General features: G+C 47.6%; 1 protein-coding gene across 6 annotated transcripts in view; it reads right to left on the bottom strand.

Moving 5' to 3' along the window:
- The window catches only part of GRM7 (glutamate metabotropic receptor 7), a 220,307-nt gene that overhangs the window by 132,765 nt on the left and 69,594 nt on the right, over positions 1 to 17,948 (bottom strand). For all 6 annotated transcript variants that reach the window (XM_027702625.1, XM_027702626.1, XM_027702627.1 and 3 more), the window contains exon 2: positions 3,036 to 3,252. In XM_027702625.1, the coding sequence (XP_027558426.1) occupies positions 3,036 to 3,252 (217 nt within the window). The remainder of the gene's footprint in view (positions 1 to 3,035; positions 3,253 to 17,948) is intronic.

The raw sequence follows: 17,948 nt of genomic DNA, 5'->3' as shown, positions 1-17,948 counted from the left end.
CCCCTGTCCCAGCTCTGCTCCAACACCTGAACCAGCTCTGCTCCAACGCCTGTCCCAGCTCTGCTCCAACACCTCTCCCAGCTCTGCTCCTCATGGCCCCAAGTGCCATATCCAAATGTTTTTGGACACTTTCAGGGCTGGTCACTCCACACTGCCCTGAGCAGCTGTGCCAGGGCTGGACAACACTTTCTGTGAAGAGATTTTCATGAACATCCCACCTGACCCTCCCCTGGTGCCCCTTGAGGCCGTTCCCTCTCCTCCTGCCCCTTGTTCCCTGGGAGCACAGCCCGACCCCCCCCCAGCTCTCCCCTCCTGTCAGGGGGTTGTGACAGCAACAGCACAACTCCTGATGGACATCACAAGTCTTAGGTCACTGGAAAATGAGGTAAATCACCCCCTAAACCCCTCTCCTGCCCTCCATCCTCCCCTTATTCCTTCAGGGCATGCTGAGTACACCCTGCAAGCTGGGAAGAAGAGGGAAATAATCCCCAGCCCAACTCTTTCAAGAACTGGACTCTCTCAGGACAAAAATTCCTTCTCCTGTTGCATTTCTGTTGCTTCTGGCCCGAGTTTTCCAATCAGTGGTGGCCCTGGCTGACACCCCAAGCACCCCATTAATGCACTCTCATGGCAGCAGCAGGATCATCACCCCATCCCTCCCTCCCACCCTGGCAGTGCCTCAGGAGCACAGCTCATGTCACCCTGCTTTGGAATGATACTGCACAGTAAAGCACCTCACTCAGGCCACGTGCTTTTGGACCCTTTTAAATACATTTAACATTTGAAGTGCAGATGATCTCAGGGACACTTCTCCAGTTTATGAAAGCCCCTGTCCCCTCTGCTCCCCCTTGACACCACTGTTCACTTCACACGTTCCCAGCAGCTCTTGACCACTCAGATGTTTTCAAACAGAGATCCAGGAGCTGCTAAAGAGCTCCCCCAGCCACGAGGCAGGGAAATGAGTGGTGCTCACTGCTCCTTCAGCAGGCTCCTTCCAACCCCCTGGCAGCCTGTTCAATCCCTTCTGGGCATAAAATGTCCCCAGGGAGACACGGCCACCTCAGGCAACTGGGAAAACACCCCCAAAAATGTGGCACCCACCACACCCTCTCCCCCAGGCAGGGACATTGCAACACAAACCCCCAAGGCAGCACCTGGGAGAGGGTCACAACCCACCCCCAAAGCCAGGGAACAAGGGGCCGTTTTTCCACAGGGATTCAAGGTCAGGACCTGCATCTCCAGGCAGCACAGCTCCATTAAACCTCCAGACAACAGGATCTTCTTACACTGCCAGGGTTTTACAACCCCGGGGAACTTGTTGACAGGTATTAAATCCCCTCAGAACTTCACCTGAGCTTTATCTGTGCGACACAAGGAGTTCAGCACAGCCCTAAGAAGCAGCAGCGGCGCCGGGGATCGGATTATTCCTGTTCCAGAGCCTCTGGAAGTTGATGCACTATCCCTGTTAGTGCCTTCATCTCCTAGGCACGACCTACATCCCCCTGCATGCAGAGCTGCTGTCAGCAGGGTGTGGGGTTAAGTTTGTGCTTTGTTTTTTGTGAAGGATGTGGAATTACACGTTGACTACATGAACAGCTCACACAATAAATTGAATTCTCCATTAGGTCTATAAAGTGGGACAATATTCTTCACTGGAGTACACAGAGAACGTATTTCGGGTATGATTTTACAACAGTGGATATTTGCAAATAAAGCCAATTTTAAATTATAATGAACTCTGGCATTTGTCACTTCCTGCTGCCTTAAATCCAACCCCATTTTCTTTAATACCACATAAATATGCATTCGTAGGAACAGACATATTTATGCAAATGCAGGTCCCTCCTGTGACATCAATAGAAGGAAACAATTCCAGATCCCACTCTCCAAAGCCCCTTTCTTTTAAGCACAGGCACCTCCTCCACGTGCTCTGGGATGAGCTGCCAGGAGGGATCCATCAGCTCCCGAGGCGGTTTGGGAGTGAGCTGGTGCTTCTCCTGCAGGCAGAGCTGCTGCTGAGCCAGCCTTGGAACAGCCATGGGGATGGAAACCTCCAGTGGCTGCTCCAGAGCAATTCCTGCCCTGCCCTGGCTGGGCACTGACCCCCATCCCCTGGTTTTATTTGAGGCAATGCCAGGGCAGGTACAGGGTGAGAGGTCTGTGTTCATTCTGGGAATACAACAGAGCTTATTCTTGCACAACAACGTTGTGTTCCCCATCAGGCTCTACCACTGAAGCCTCCTGGAACCTTGCACTTATCACCAACAATGAATTACAGCATCTGCTGATTTCTCCTTCCCAGCACGGGATCCAACTCGAAACATTTCCATTCCCAAACCCTCCCGATTCTGGATTGCAAATCAGCTTGCCAAGGATTTGTACCTCTATTCCCCAAAGAGCCAGCTAAAGTCCTCCCACACTCTGGTGTCTCTGGGGAAAATTTAGAGCTCTTTACCCTGAAGAATAAGTTACAGGGATGGGAGTATGAGCACACAGCACTCACACCTTCAGCACAGACTCCCTTCCAGGGTCTGTAGCAGAAGAGGAAAGCAAACTGCAAAACTGGAGGGGAAGATCAGGAATTGTCTCAACTGAACTGGCCCAGAGACTGAAAGCAAAGCAACCCCAGTGAGGCAGAGATGTGAGAGCTGAACAAAGTGTGACACAAACGAGTGTCAGGCACGAGCAGGGCACAGGACCCCAGCTGGGGAGAGAGGAAAGCTCAGCGTTCTCCAATCTCCCCCCTACCCACAGCAACACCACAGGATGCCCTCCAGGGCAACAGCAGGAGCTTGACAAGGCTCAGGGTTCTCTATTTCCCCCAGAAATGACCAAAAGCCACTGAGGTTTCAAACTCTGAAGCTCCATAAGCAATTCAGGAACGAGAGTATCTGGGAGCCATTGCAGAGCATCGCAAAGGACTGAAGCAACCTTAGAATCAAATGTAAGTTCTAGAAAAATAATATCACATTTGGTACAAAACAACATTCATCACTTCCACAGCATGGTCTGGGGGGGGGACGGGCGTTGCCTACCTGCCTCTCTGGAAATTTGCATGAAGGACTCGACTCCTTTTTCTCCATAATTCCCTTCAGATGCCAAAGTGGATACATAATTCCATCCCAAAGCTTTCACAATGTCCACCATTGCTTGTGCTTGGAAGGAATCTGGAGGAACCACACGTGAGAAGAAATCATAGCGCCTGTCATCACTCAACTCTGGTGCAGTTGAGGCATAACTGATTTGTGGGATCTGTAGAAAAAAATAATTTCTGATAAATATACATGTTCAAACACTCACGGCACTTGCAGCAGTCAGCTAAAGCTGGTGGCTCCAGCTGAGCTTTGCCTTCACTGTTTCCAGCTCTATTTCTCCACCAAGTTCCCTTACAAGGTACAAGCCAAAGAAAGAATCTTTCCATTGACTTCAAGTTACACAAATAAAGTGGTTAAACAATTGAAGGCAACTGTATATGTGCACATCCATAATGTCTTCCCTTCAGGCAACCTAAATCAAACACAGCACACAAACCATTTCAATCACTGTGTCCTTTTGTTGGTGTCCTGGTTTTACCAGCATCATGTGATTTGGGACCCTGAGTGTAACCAAGGTTAAATCTCCACCTGCCATCGCTGGCTGAAAGTCAGGAAGACTCTTCATCAACTTCTGGAGAATGAAGGGTCCTGACTTAAGCAAAAATATGTTTATTTTTTATTCTTTCTGATGGAGAACAGCCGTGAAGGTTGCTGAGCGTGGGCACCTCTGTCCCACAGCCACACCAGCCATGGCCTTCCTCCTCCCAGCAGAGTGTGACGGTGACTTTTGCAACAGAGAGACCAGAATATTGTTCAGGACTATTTTCTCCTTGATACCAAAGTCCCTGAGCAGTTATTGAGCTGACAGCATGTTAATCCCCAGACCCATTATGCAATTGTTTGAGTAACAGTCTGGGACTGCTCCTTAAATTAAGGGACCTGCCATAACTCTCACTTGAGATGCCACAGAGGGAACAAACAGCTTTGCAATATACACAAACATGATCGTATATAATGATCTGAGCCTTCTGCCTGAGGAAAGGTCAGCACTTCATGCCTCAGCACAAGCGTCTTCTGCATTCTCATATTTTGTCTCTGCAGAGCACTCTACAAGCATTTATTAGCTTTCCTGCCTTCTCAGAAAAATAAACATTGTATTTCCCCGGGATCAACTCCGCAAAGGGCTCAGCACCTTTGATTCCACAGAGATCAGGAGCACAGGAGAGCAAATTTCCCCAGGATACACATTATATCTGTGCAGTTACGTGGACATTTGCAGCTCCTACAGCAGAGGAAAATCAGCCACTTAAAGCAAAATTGGTGCTGCAGACCCAGCAGAGTGAACAGAGAGGGAACTTTGCATGAAACCATTCACAGTGATTAACTACCCCAACCCTTGTTGGTATTCAACCTGAACAAACAAGTCAACTTTCACAGAATCACAGAATATCCTGAGTTGGAAGGAACCCATAAGGATAATCAGTCCAACTCCTGGTCCTGCACAGACACCCCAACAATCCCACCCTGTCCCTCAGAGCATTGTCCAAACCCTCCTGGAGCTCTGGCAGCCTTGGGGCTGTGCCCACTGCCCTGGGGAGCCTGGGCAGTGCCCAACCAGCCTCTGGGGGAAGAACCTTTCCCTGAGATCCAACCTGACCCTGCCCTGTCCCAGCTCCAGCCCTTCCCTGGGTCCTGTCCCTGCTCCCCCAGAGCAGAGGTTGGAGCTGCCCCTCGGGAGGAGCCGCAGACCCTGCTGGGCTCTGACCTCAGTCTCCTCTTCTCCAGCTGGACACACCAAGTGCCCTCAGCTGCTCCTTGTGTGGCCCCTCAGACCCTTCCCCACCCCTGTGTCCCTCCTTTGGACACTCTCCAACAGCTTTAGATCTTTCCTTTATTGTGATACCCCAAACTGCTCCCAGGACTGGAGGAGAGGCCGCCCCAGGGCAGAGCAGAGGGACAATCCCCTCCCTCACCCAGTGATGCTGGGCTGGTGCCCAGGGCAGGACTGGCCCCCCTGGCTGCCAGGGCACTGCTGGCAGTGAGCAGAGCTGGGGCTGTCCCTGCTGGAGATGTGGATGGAGATGTCACTGGGCAGGGCCATGTCCCTGCTCTGCAGCTGCACAGGAGCTGAGCAGGCTGAAAGCTGGGCTGCCTTAGGTCTGCAGTGCAAGGCAGCAGTTGTCTCCAAAAGCCTTGCCAGATTTATTTTACATCTGGGGCTCGTGGACAGCAAGACTTTAGAGTGCTCCAGTCACAGAAGATTAAAGAAGTTCCAACTGAAGCTGCTGGAGGAGCCCAGAGGGTGCTGACCATGGGGTTGGAGGGACTCACTCAGCACTGTGCCCAGGGCAGCAAAGCTGGGGCAGCTCTCAGAGACAGAGAGAGTGATTACACCAACTGATCAGTCCTGAGGCCCTGGCACAGGATCCCAGAGAAGCTGTGGCTGCTCCACCCCTGGAAGTGTCCAAGGCCAGGTTGGACGGGGCTTGGAGCACCCTGGGCTGGTGGAAGGTGTCCCTGCCCGTGGCAGGGCTTTAAAGTCCCTCCAAACCCAAACCAGTCTGGGATTCTGGGATCAGGGTTCTTCATTTTTAATCTACCCGAGGGATGATTTTCAGCTGACACCAACTGCTGTGGGTGCACAGAAAATGCTGGGCACTCCAAAAAAAGTTAAATTCCTAATTTGTCCATGCCTACAACTGCTGTTGTAAGACTGGTGACATTTAGGTGGAACACTTAACCTGTTTAACCCACTATTAATTAGCCAAGCAACCAGTGCACACCTACAGTCCCCCCCCCATACTGACAGAGCCAAGTGCTGCTTTTTTCAGTTATAAATAAAAAAAAGAATGAAATATCAATTTTTATCTGTGGCAACTCTTTGTATTCCAACTTGCCAACAACATTTTTTTCAGCTAAAAATCAAAAGGAGCATATTCTGCACTTTTACAAAAACCAAAGCTGCTTCAGAATTGACTGCATTGCTCATATTCCTTAGGAGACTTTTTGGATTTTAAGCCTTTTTCCACTGTTCATAAATTATGAACTACTTCAGGCTGGAGTATAAAAAGCATATATTGGGGGTTTTACCAATGCTTCTGACACAATACATAAAAGGAACATAAAGTTATATGTATGAAGAGTTTTCCTCCCATTTCTTTTGAATACAGAGAGAAAAGTCTTTCAATGGATGTGAACTGCAGCCATCAGAGTTGCACTTTGTGTGTCAGAGCATGTTCCAGACACCTACAAAAGACATTTTCCCTTCCTGCACAGCATCCCAAATGTCCAAACTGAACACTTGTTTGCATCAGCTAAAATCCATCACCTCAGCCTTTCTTCTCCTCCTTTTTTAACCTTCACATCCAGTGGACAAACCTCCCCCAGACTCAGCTGGAGCCTTTGTCCTGTGTTTTAGGATCCTCCACATTACTGGTGTGTTTTTATTGAGGGTGACTTTAGTTGGAAAAACACAACATCCTCTTCCCTGCAGTCAAACCCCAGGGGCCAGACCCCCTCTCTGACATCTCTTCCCAACAGCCAAAGTCATCCCCCAAGGCTGCTCACCAGGGGAGCTCCCAAATCTGCTCCTTCAGCCCCTGTCAAAGCTGAAGTGCCCTTGAAAACAAAAATGGATTGACCCAGTTCATCAAGACCCAATCCCAAGCTGGCCAATGTCACAACTCCAGGGAGAACAAGAGGGTTTTAATGAGGTTGTTTTATGGTTGTTTTTTTTTTTTTTTTGGTTGGTTGTTTTTTAATTAAATTGATAAATATTTTCCGTCTCTTCACTGAGGTATTTTTCTTTCATTTTTGATAAAATCAATATGCTCTTTGTTACCAATATCTCACATTCAAAACCGGAGCTTAAAGGAGGCAGCTGCTTCTCTCATCACAGGTTTCCTGTTTTCTGTTCTGAAACGTGTCTGAAACCTCCCAAAGCTCTCAGGAATCCCAGCCTGGTTTCCAAATGCCTCCAACATTCTGGCAGAAGGGCTGTGACCCCTAAAGCCCAGGGGACCCCAATCCCCCTGGCCCTTACCCAGCCTGTGCTCAGAGCTGCCCCTTTGCCTCCCCCCCTCAGCAGGACACAGAGAACTGGAGCTCCCTGAGGGACCCCCGGGGTTGGCAGAGGAGGGAGCAGATCTCTGTTGTGGGAGGAAGGTTTTCCTGCAGTCTCTGGGTTTTCAGGACCATGGCAAACATCCCACTCAGGAGTTTTCCATGTGCTTTGCCTGGCTGACGTTCTGCTTACAGTGAGGGTGAGTGATTAATGCTGGGAGCATTGCTTTAGTCAGTGATTAATTAATGTTAATTTATTTTTAACATTGAACATTATTCTTCATTTATTTCATTTTCTTCTGCTAATGAAGAGCTGTCTCTGGATCCCACTTGTTGTCTTGCTTGAAAAGCAGGTCCTGCTCATGAGCAGCTGCACCAAGAGCCACAGCAGAAATGCACCAAGGACCAACTCATCCCTCTGATGGTCTCCTAAATCACTCCTTCCAGCATCAAACATCTCCCAACAACAGTTTTGGAACAGGGTATTTCAGAGCAGAACCCAACTGAGATACAAACTTGCTGTTCCAATTTTTCATTTCAAGTTCATGTTGTGTTATCTCCTCATCCCACATCATCATCCTCCTGCTCTCCCTGCCCAGCAGAACCTTCTTTCCCAGCAAAACAAGACCTGGTGAGTTCCTGGTGACAGCCAAGTGTCTCAGCTGGGAATACACAAGAGCCCCAGGGCCAGAGGACAAACCAACTCTTTCTGGAGCTTCAAGAGCTGCCAGAAGCCCTGGGTTTGCTGCCCACCTCCCCCCAGCTCTGCTGCAGAGTCCCTGCCATGGCCAAGGACCCCACAAAGCACCGAAAACAGCAAATAATTATTGCTACTGTGCCGCTTCAAATGGGATTGACTTCGGCTCCATCTCCTCAGTAACTTATTAAAAAGTTAATAAAATGGAGCACCTGAACCCCCCTCACCACGACAGCAGCCAGAGAACTTGAGGAGAGGCAATTTCCCTGAGGGCCTCGGCAATTAAGATAATGCAGGAGAGCACCTATTGAGATATTAATGAGCTCCCACCAGGGCACTATTAAGTTCACAGTTTGCTGCATTTTTACTTTCCATTTCCTATTAAGTTTTATGGATATGGTTTCCTGACAACAGGAAAAGCCCCCCCTGGTCTGACAGAGCCTCTGGAGCCTGTGGGGTTGGGCAGGGCAGGGTCAGGCCACCCAAACTGCAAACCCTGGAGACAACCCAGCTCTGCCAAAGGGACATTCCTGGAGCTCCCTGAGTGAACTGATGGATGAATGACAGCCTTGAACCTGTTGGGGGCTCGGGTTTATCACCTCAGGATTTAACCAGCAGTTGGTGCAGCAACTCTTTGTTCCCCATCCACGTCTCAAACTGCAGGACAAAGAGCTCCAGCCTCCTGCAAACTGCAGAGACGAGGGTTCATTGTCTCGGGCTCAGCTACCTGAAGTTTTTAACTGGCTGTTTTCTCTGGGCAAAACCCCTCCACACTCCTTTCACTTGCACTTGGCCTTCTGAACAAGAAGAAAGTCTGGCAGGAAGTTCTAGAAATCCAGATATCCAGTGGAAGGTGTTCCTGCCCATGGCAGGGGGTGGAACCAGGTGATCTTTAAGATCCCTTCCAAGCCAAACCATGCTGGGATCCTATGAAAACTTTACTCAAGATGCAAAATCAGAGCAGATCATGGCTGAAAGCTTGCAGAGTCAGCAGAATGGATCTTCCTGCTGATTCCCACTAGGCTGGAACTGGAGTTCCCACCGTTCCTCAGGACTGAGCTCCCCGGGCTGGTGGGATGGCCCTGGGTCTCACTGCCCTGCAGCACTCACAGACACGGGGTGTATGGAACCAAAATCACCTCTGCCTTTGGGTCCCCTCCCTTCCAGCCCTTCCAAAAACCAAACTCTGCCAAATCAGTGCCAGTCAAGCATCAACTGGCGTCAAACCAAGGTGTCAGTCAAGCAGCACGTGCTCTTTTTCTGCCCTGAAAGGTGCAGATGAAAACAAATATTACTGCAATTCTTGCTCTAGGGCTCTTAAAAGACATGGGAACAGTGTTCCCAACACTTAGGCAATGATGAGAACAAATCCTTCCAAAGCACTTTGATAATCCCTCCTTATTATGTCTCAGGGTGACATCTGACACGCAGTGCACTTCACCTTGGTTTTGATACTCCAGAATCAAATGTTGACAATGACAAAATGAGGCAAAACAACAAAGTAAGTTTCCATGTAAACCAATTTTAAAGGGAAATAGGAAGTATCTTTGTACAGCACTAGAAGGTGTCTGGAGATGGCAAACCTGTTGCTAAGTGCAAAAGTTACACCACGAGAGCGAATTCTGAGCAGTGAACAAAACCAGCACAGCCAGGGAAGGGCATTTGCAAACCATTAATCTATTTACAGGTCACCTCAGTTTCTCTGTTTGCCAATTATTAAAGCCACCAGTGTTCAAACACAGCCCTGTTTGCTCCCATCCCCACCTCTCCTGTGTTACCCCCCTGTGAATCCCTAATGATGTGCTAGAGACCAGCACAGTCACCCAGGACTGGCTGGATATTTCACAAGGTACAGAAATACAAACGTGAACAACACCAAACACAACTGAGGAGCTGAGCCTGGAGCAGACAAAGCGCATTCGATAAAACAGAAATATCTTCAAGAGCAACATCAAGAAAATAAAGCCCATAAATGATTCATGTACATGAATCTTGCTTGTGTTTCTGTTGGCTCATTCCACCACCCCTCCCCGAGCTGGGTGAGCTCCATCTCACATCCCCTGCCCAGAATTAGGACTTCAGCCAACAGGTGACAATCGAAGTGTAAGTTCTAGAACTCCTGTAAGTTCTAGTTTCTGAGGGAGTTTTCACATGGGATGCCACAATTCCATACTCATGGAGAACTACTGATGTTCTTGACAAATCACCAACACAAACTGGGCCAGGTCAGTGCCTGTGGATCCCCCAGGATCAGGGGATTGAAGAGTGGCAGGAGAATGAAGGAGTGTCAGGAAGGGCCGTGGAACTGCAGGAGCCAGGGGGCTGCTTAATGAGGCCTTGGAAATAAGGCCCATTTAGAATTCCCAGCTCCTCATTCCCATTATTATAATGGATGGAACCCATTACTGAAACAAACACCTCCAGTGTTGCCGTGGTTTTCTCAAACAAGTGGCCTCCTAATTGGAGACATTTTTTTAAAAATTAATTTCAAACCTGGAAAGAGCACATGAAAGAGCCCATTTCCAGGCACATAAATCAATGTTCACCCCCACCAAAACTGTCATAGCACTAAATGGAAAAGACATCCTGAGTGATACTGGCAAGCTGGGAGTATTTTCCTTATCTACAAGGTCTCTACTGCTTCCTTTTCTAGAATGAGAAAGTACTGCAGAAAAAAATAATTGTAGCAATTAAGGAAACAATAATTACAGCAATTAGTACTGTCCACACGGCTCGTGGGAGCACTTTATCAGCTCAGACAGAAAACAGGAAGAAAAAAATCATAAACATGCAGTAAAATGAGAGGTGTCCATAAATATGAACTGTCCCTGTGTTTCATCTCAGTGACCTGGGCCTGGAACAAGGTCTGCTTGTGACAATGATGAGTTTATGGCATAGCTTGGGTTGTTATACATGAAAAATGGGAGGTGATCTCACCACTTTTAAGTGCTAAAAGGTCCTTGGACAGATGACTTGAAACCAGCACCCACAAACTTAATGAAAATTAGTCACAGCACAAAAAAAAAGGATCTTATCCCCTTATAAAGCTGTAAATAATACTGTCCTCCTAATAAACAAGGACATAACACCTGTTTTCATATTGTGGGTTAAGAACTGGCCATTTATAGTTTATTAAGAATAAACTCTTTACTGGAATGCTTCACTTTCCATCCCTGGAAGTGTCCAAGGCCAGGTTGGATGGGGCTTGGAGCAACCTGGGATAGTGGGAGTGGTGTCCCTGCCCATGGCAGTGGGTGGAACTGGATGACCCAAACCAGTCTGGGACTCTGTGATTCCTCCCCAGTGGCAAAAAGCCTCCTCTACAATCAGGTTCCTCGATGAACTGATTCCAAACCTTTCTGATGCTCAAATATAACTCAGTGAAGGCTCTGGACCGAGCTGTGCCAGCAGCTCCCCTGGCACTGCCAGCACAGGAACAGGAGCCCTTGGGGGGATGCAGAGCAGGGTTCCAGCCCCACTGCCAGTGCAGCACAATTGTCTCAGAAATAGGTGAGGCCCGAGTGGAATTGAGCTGCTCTCACACTCTGTGGCCTTCAGAGAATTCCTTAAATAAACCCCTCCGTCCCTGCTGCAGCTCGGACACAAAAGCTTCACACAAATTAAAGCCTCCTCCTTTAAGAGACAAAAATATGTCCCTCTGTGCAGCAAAAGACGTCGTGTTCCCTCCTGTCCCTTCGCTGTTGTGTTCCAGCACACCCACAGCAACAGCAAAAATAGGTTCCTCTGGCTTGCAGGTATTATTTGTGTTTGCAGGACCAACCCTCATCAGCTGAATTGCTGATTGCGCCAGTAAATTGTTCCACCTTGGGACTTCTTTTGTTTGAAACTAGTCCTTGAAAAAAAAATGACCAGAAATCAGCATTTGGATTTATACTGCAATGGAAAAAGACTTTTAGATACGCACTTGTCTGATCTGTGTGTGCAAATTCCTCTTTGGGAATAAAGCTGTGTTTATGTAATCATGAAGAAGATCCTTTCCAAGTGATCACTTCTCAGAAGCAAAATTAACTTGTATTTATATTACTCACATTTTAATTTCCCTTGGTTTATCCATATTTTGAGTCAACAATATTAAAGTCAAAATCTAATTTATAATTTTTAATTACTATTTCTAGGCACTTGACATGCAAAGATCCTCCTTTATGTTGAGGGAAGGCTGCCTGGAAGCCACCAGATCCCTCCCAGTGCCATGGACAGGGGACAGTGATGCCAGGGATGAGTGCAGGAGACTCCAACCCCCTCCCCATCCCTTTGTATAGGGCAGAGGTTCCTCTGCTCTCCCCTGCTCAGGCAGCAAGAGCCCAGACTCCCTCCCCAAGCAGGAGGGGTCCATCCTCCCTGGCACACAGACAGAAGCCCAAATTTTCCCTGGGTGACACAACAAACACATCCAGGCACAGGGAACCTCTCACAGCTCCCATCCCCAAACAGGAATATTTATCCACTGCACCACAGGGATCACTGGCACTGAAGCCAAAGGCACATTACAAGGATGAAACTTCCACAGTTCATATTTTTCAAGTGAAATATTAACCTGTTAAGAGTTTTAGCTCGCCCATAAACCAGGCTGAAGCTGCCCTGGTTTGCAGGTCCTGTGGCTGAGCTCTGACCAGCACAGCACATCGGGCTGTTCCACACTAACCACAATGTTCCTCCCAGGGCACATCAGTCAGAACATCAGTGATGATGGCCCATCCACTGCAGGGCAAGAATGCACAGCTCTTCATATTTTAACTCCAGCCCTGCTAGATGAGAGCCTGAGAGTGACATTAAACTAATGGATGGGGCTTTGCTGGAGGCAGTTTGAAACCTTAACAAAGCTTCAAAGGATCTGCTCTATTAGGAGCTGATGCTTCAAGGTAATTTTGAGCTGAACCCACGAAAGGTGATGGGAGCACAGGGACCCCCCAGCCCTTCTAATGGCCACGTTTTGGTAATCAGAGGGTACAACAAAGCTGCTTATGCAGCAATACTCGTTCAGTCTCATGCTGGGATTCAAATCCAATAACACACATGGACATTCTGTCACACTCTGCTCCCATGGCACACCCCAATGTCTAAGGCACAATTGCAAAGATATTGTATGAAAGAGAGACAGTGAACAAGTTCAAGAGACATTCTGTGTTCTCTGAGTGTCTGCTAAGCCCAGATCTACCTTTGGGGTTGTTCACTTCTACCACAGCCTAAGGAAGCACAAGAGATACAACCAACAGATAAAACAGGCAACAGCATTTCAATGGGTGCAAACCAAGGTCTGTCCATTAAATGCTACAGCCCTGCCCTTGACACGACAAGGGGAATGGCTTTAAGCTGAAAGATGGTGGATTTATATGGAATATTGGGAAGAAATTCTTCCCTGTGAGGGTGGGGAGGCCCTGGCACAGGTTGCCCAGAGAAGCTGTGGCTGCCCCTGGATCCCTGGAAGTGTCCAAGGCCAGGTTGGACGGGGCTTGGAGCAACCTGGGATAGTGGAAGGTGTCCCTGCCATGACCAGGTTTAAGATCCCTTCCAACCCAAACCAGTCTGGGATTCTATAACAATTCTATCCACACAGAAGCACAGGGAGACAGGAGTGTGAGCACACTGTCAAGATCTTCTAGATGCCAAAAAGTATTCCCATTCCTATGGCACTCAGATTTCCATCAGGGCATTCTCAGAAGGGTCATTCCAGCCACTCAAAGTGCTGAGCAGAGAACCAGAGCCCATTCGTGCCCTGTGCTCAGTTCTGGGACACAATGGATTTGTTTTCATCTCCTTCCACGTGTACCATTCCCATCCCCTGCCTGCATTCCCAGCACCTGAGAGGCCAGAGCAGTGATGGATGGACACCAAGCACAAACACAAACATGTTTGCAGTGACTGGAGCTCCCACATCCAAATATGGACTCACCACTTCTAATTCTTTTGAAAATAAATCAGAACCAGAAGATAAACAGAGCGAAGGAGCTTTTATGTTTTATTTATGTGTACACACTGCTCCATTCATCCCAAACACATAATTGAACCTTACATTGTCTATGCATATTTTAAAAGGTTTTTAATCTGCAAGTATAAATCTCATTGATTTTGAAAGTAGCCGGATAAAGACAACACCAGTAACGACTTATTCAGCAGACAGGCTGCAAGACACAGGAGCTCAGTAGCACAGCACAGTTTTCTGAAAGTAATACACAAACACAGACACACAAACACAGACACACAAACCCACCCCGGCAGGAACAAATTGCAGAGTGGTACGAGGGGAAACAATCAGCCCTCAGAGCTGAGTTATCAGGCTCAGTGAAAGCTCTCAAGCTCGGGTTGGAGCAGATCTCATAATTGCATTTCTAGGGGAGCATCCGTGTTTATGCTGTGGAAAACAGGGCTGTGATTTGAATATTTATTCCTCAGTTTTCAATATAGCCAAGTGTCTGACAGTCGGGGGAGTCAAGCCTGTGACCTTGCCTTTGCAGAGGGACACACCCAAAATTTGGCAGGGCACATTTATCTATATTTCTAATAATTTCTAATTTCACTGTACAGTTAAACTTTGGGCAAGCAGCTGAACACCATAAGGAGCAAACCTGAGTTCCTGTGGATGACTCTCACTGATCAGATATTGCAAAAGTAAGAGTCTGTTCTTGTTAACGTGTCTCCAAGTGTTCATATGAAGGGAAAGTCTTGCAGGGTGTGACCTCCTCTAGCTGCCCTCCCTGGATCCCCTACAAACACCCCAAGAGGATCAGCTGCAGTAAAATGGTCTTTAAATAGGGTTTCTGGAACTCACATCTTTCCTTATTTCCTTCCATGTAATACTGGCAGTATTTCTGAAATTAAACGTTTGTCAAAAATCACCCAAAACCCTGTGGGTTTGACCTGCTCCCACACTGTGCCTGACTGGAAGTCCTGTTGGAGCTCCAGCTGTCTTGGCTTGGATTGGCACCTTATCAAAAGGTTGAGGCAAGAGAAAAACTGTGGATTAAAAACAACATCAACCAGGATGAGACTGGATGCACAGAGCTGATTATCCCATGCATAGGTGAGTCCTCCCTGTTCTAAACTGGTTCCAACAATGGCCAGAGACAAGGGCTGGCCTAAATGAACTCTAGGATAAAATCTAAATTATCCATTCTTTCTTTTTTTTTTTTTTCCACTAGCACAAATGATCTTCTTTTGCATTATGAAATCCAGAAGATCATTTCAGAGCCATTTAAGTTTTGGTGGCACCCAGTACACACAGCACAGAGCTCTTTCCTGCAGCAAGGGAACAGTACAGTGTGTGGGGAGGAGCACAACTGTGTGTTTTTATCTCACAACCCTTACAAACAGCGTGGACAACAGAGAATTCCTATCTGGTATTTTAGCAAAGATATAAATATATTCCCAGTGTCACATCAATGGAGATTTTGCTCCAGGTAAGAACAGCCCTTGCAGGACCTATTTTCAGGTGTTCATTAGTGCTGAAGGAACAGCCCAGGACACTGGAGTTTGCCTCTGGAACCAAACCCCTGCCAACCTGTTTGTGGCTCTGTATTCCAAGTTATCACCTCTGCTGCAGCAGTGGCAACTCTGCCAGAGACAAGTGTGGCTGTGCACTGACCCAGGGCATGGGGATGTTCCACCAGGGACACGGAGGGATTATGTTTAGCCTGCCTTTGATTTCATATTTTCTTTAATCCAAAATAAAGGTTATCACGAGCAAAAAGGCCTGTTGTGTCCTCTGAGCATCAGACACCAAGCAAGGTCCTTCAGGACACAGACCTGAGGCAGAAAGGAGAGTGAGGAAATGTGGTGAGGAGAGAGGGAAGGGAGAGGGGATTGTAATTCTGGGAGAAATCTGCATCTGACATTTCTTCGACCACATATACAAGAGTTATAGGGCATAATGAAGTTTCAGTGAATATCTATACCTTTTATTTCCTTATATTTCATCTCTGGCCTTTTACAGAGTGCATCATCACCATGTAATTCCACATATGCATAAATATTTATGCATTATTACAGGAAAAACACAAAGCAATCACACTTTTACCTTCACTGGTTTTCTTCACCTCAACATTAAGCTTGCCAGCTAAATAATTACATTTCTTCTTATCTAACTTGTGGGAAAACAAATTTAATAACAGAAATACAGCTAGAAAGACGAATACTTAGGGGAGAATAATTTTCAGACTTAAACTTCACAAGCCCAACAGATTATTCTGGACACTGGATAATTACTCGGCGTGTCTTTATCGCAAAAGTGCCTGGACATTCTAATTAATCCAAATTACTTTCTAAGGGCCATGTTATTAGGCTCATGCAGGAGCAAGCAGATATAGAAATATTTTTATTTTTGCAAAGGTCTCTACCAGCTCAGTCTCTCAGTACCCTGATGAAAAGCACCCCAGAGCAGCAGCAGCTCCTTCCCTGGCCTTGAGCGAGGGAGAGGAGCCCACAGTGAACTGTGAGCAACGAGAGACCTGCAGAAGGACCTGCACAGCTTGGACCAGGGTCTGCTTTCCAAAATACAGACATTGCCAAAACAGAGAGGGGAGGAACAGTTCTGTGTCTGTGACTGGACTGATCCCGAGGCAAACACACCAACAGACAGTTCCAGTGACTCAAACACCCTGTCCAGTCCTCACCTGCCCTGCTCTTAACCTTTGCTGAACTGGCCAGTGTCAGTTCAGCGCTAATTTAGTTTTCAGCCACTGCAAAAGGATCTCAGTTCTCTGCACCAAGTGTCCTTTGGAAGTTTTACGTGTGCAAAGTTGGTGTAAATTGCTGTCAGTGTTCAATGTTTGGGATATTAGATGTAGCTGTGAATCAAAGAAAACGTGTACATACAGCCTGAAGTGAATTTACACCTGAGGTAAGTCAGGTGTGATTTGTTTTCTCTCCTGATAGCAGAACTGTTACAGTAGACTCCACCTGTTATGCCTGCCATGGGTGGGTAGAGCTGGGCTTATTTATAGCTTGAAATGAAGGCAGAAGAAAATCAAGTGCAAATAAAGCCACTTTAACTCAGATTCTAAAATACTTTCAAAACAAACTTGATAGTTTTCTTCCTGCAATTCCTTCAGCAGGAAAAATACAGGTACCCTGGAAATGTGAATGGTACCTGGAGGACATACATATCAAAATTTGGAACAGCTTTTCTCCAACAAACTGACAAGACAACTTGGGCTCTCTGGCACTGGATGGGCTTGGCTGGTTCATTGCAGCACCTACAACTTGGCTTAAGCTCTGAGAGATCAAACTAATGGGGCTCCCTGGGCAGCCTTGTATTTTCCCAACCTTTCTGTCCATGTTTGACTCTCCCAGTGCTGGGGATCTTGCTGGCAGCTCTGACCTGCAGCTCTGGGTGAGGTTTTCCAGCTGCCCCACACAGGGCCAGGGAGCTCTGTCGAGATGAAAGAGATGTCTCTAACCCCAGAGAGCTCTGAAGATAAAAGGAACAGAACCCATTTCTGCAAAGCACTAAATATGGCAAGATCCCTGCTCCATGGAAAGGCTGCTGATGCTGGGAGTTCCTTCTGCTCAGCATTCCCGAGGTTTGGTCCCTCAAGGCACCAGTGAGGGAGGTCCCTCAAGGCACCGGGAGCCAAGGGAGCAGAGCAACCTGTTCACCTTCAGGAACCACATGAAGCGAGGGAGAGATGGAGGCAGAGCTGAGGAACAGCTGCAGGCAAGAAGGAATGATGTGATATCATGTATTTTCCCTTTCATGAGGCAAAATTGAGCAGAGCATCACATGCACAGCTGGTGAAAACTGCCATTGGCCTCAATGGAGCTCCACAACATCCCACAGCTGGAAGATGTGATGCACAAAATTAACACAGCCATGAATGGTGCTCTGCAAACACTTGTGCATCTGTATTTATCACATTAAAATGAGCCCCGTGACTCTGGAGATCACCTCATGTTTATGCATGTGCAGTTTATACCCTGCATCACCGCTGCTCTTTTACCTCTCCCTCAACAGCTGCTTCTGAAGGGAAGTTTATGCAGAACGTGGGGTGTCACAGCACTTTGGACCTCTGGCTGTGACAGGCAACAAATGCAGCAGTGCCAGGAGGGACGTGGGAAGAGGAGCTCAGTGGGATGGTGGTGATGGGCTCTAGATGGTGGTGAGGGGCTCTGGGTGCTGGTGAGGGGCTCTGGGTGCTGGT

This window comes from Neopelma chrysocephalum, unplaced genomic scaffold (genome assembly GCF_003984885.1).
Source record: "Neopelma chrysocephalum unplaced genomic scaffold, ASM398488v2 Primary Assembly neopelma1_189, whole genome shotgun sequence".
NCBI lineage: Eukaryota > Metazoa > Chordata > Aves > Passeriformes > Pipridae > Neopelma > Neopelma chrysocephalum.
The sequence above is the reverse complement of the archived record's forward strand: the minus strand, read 5'-3'. Positions and strand labels throughout refer to the sequence as shown.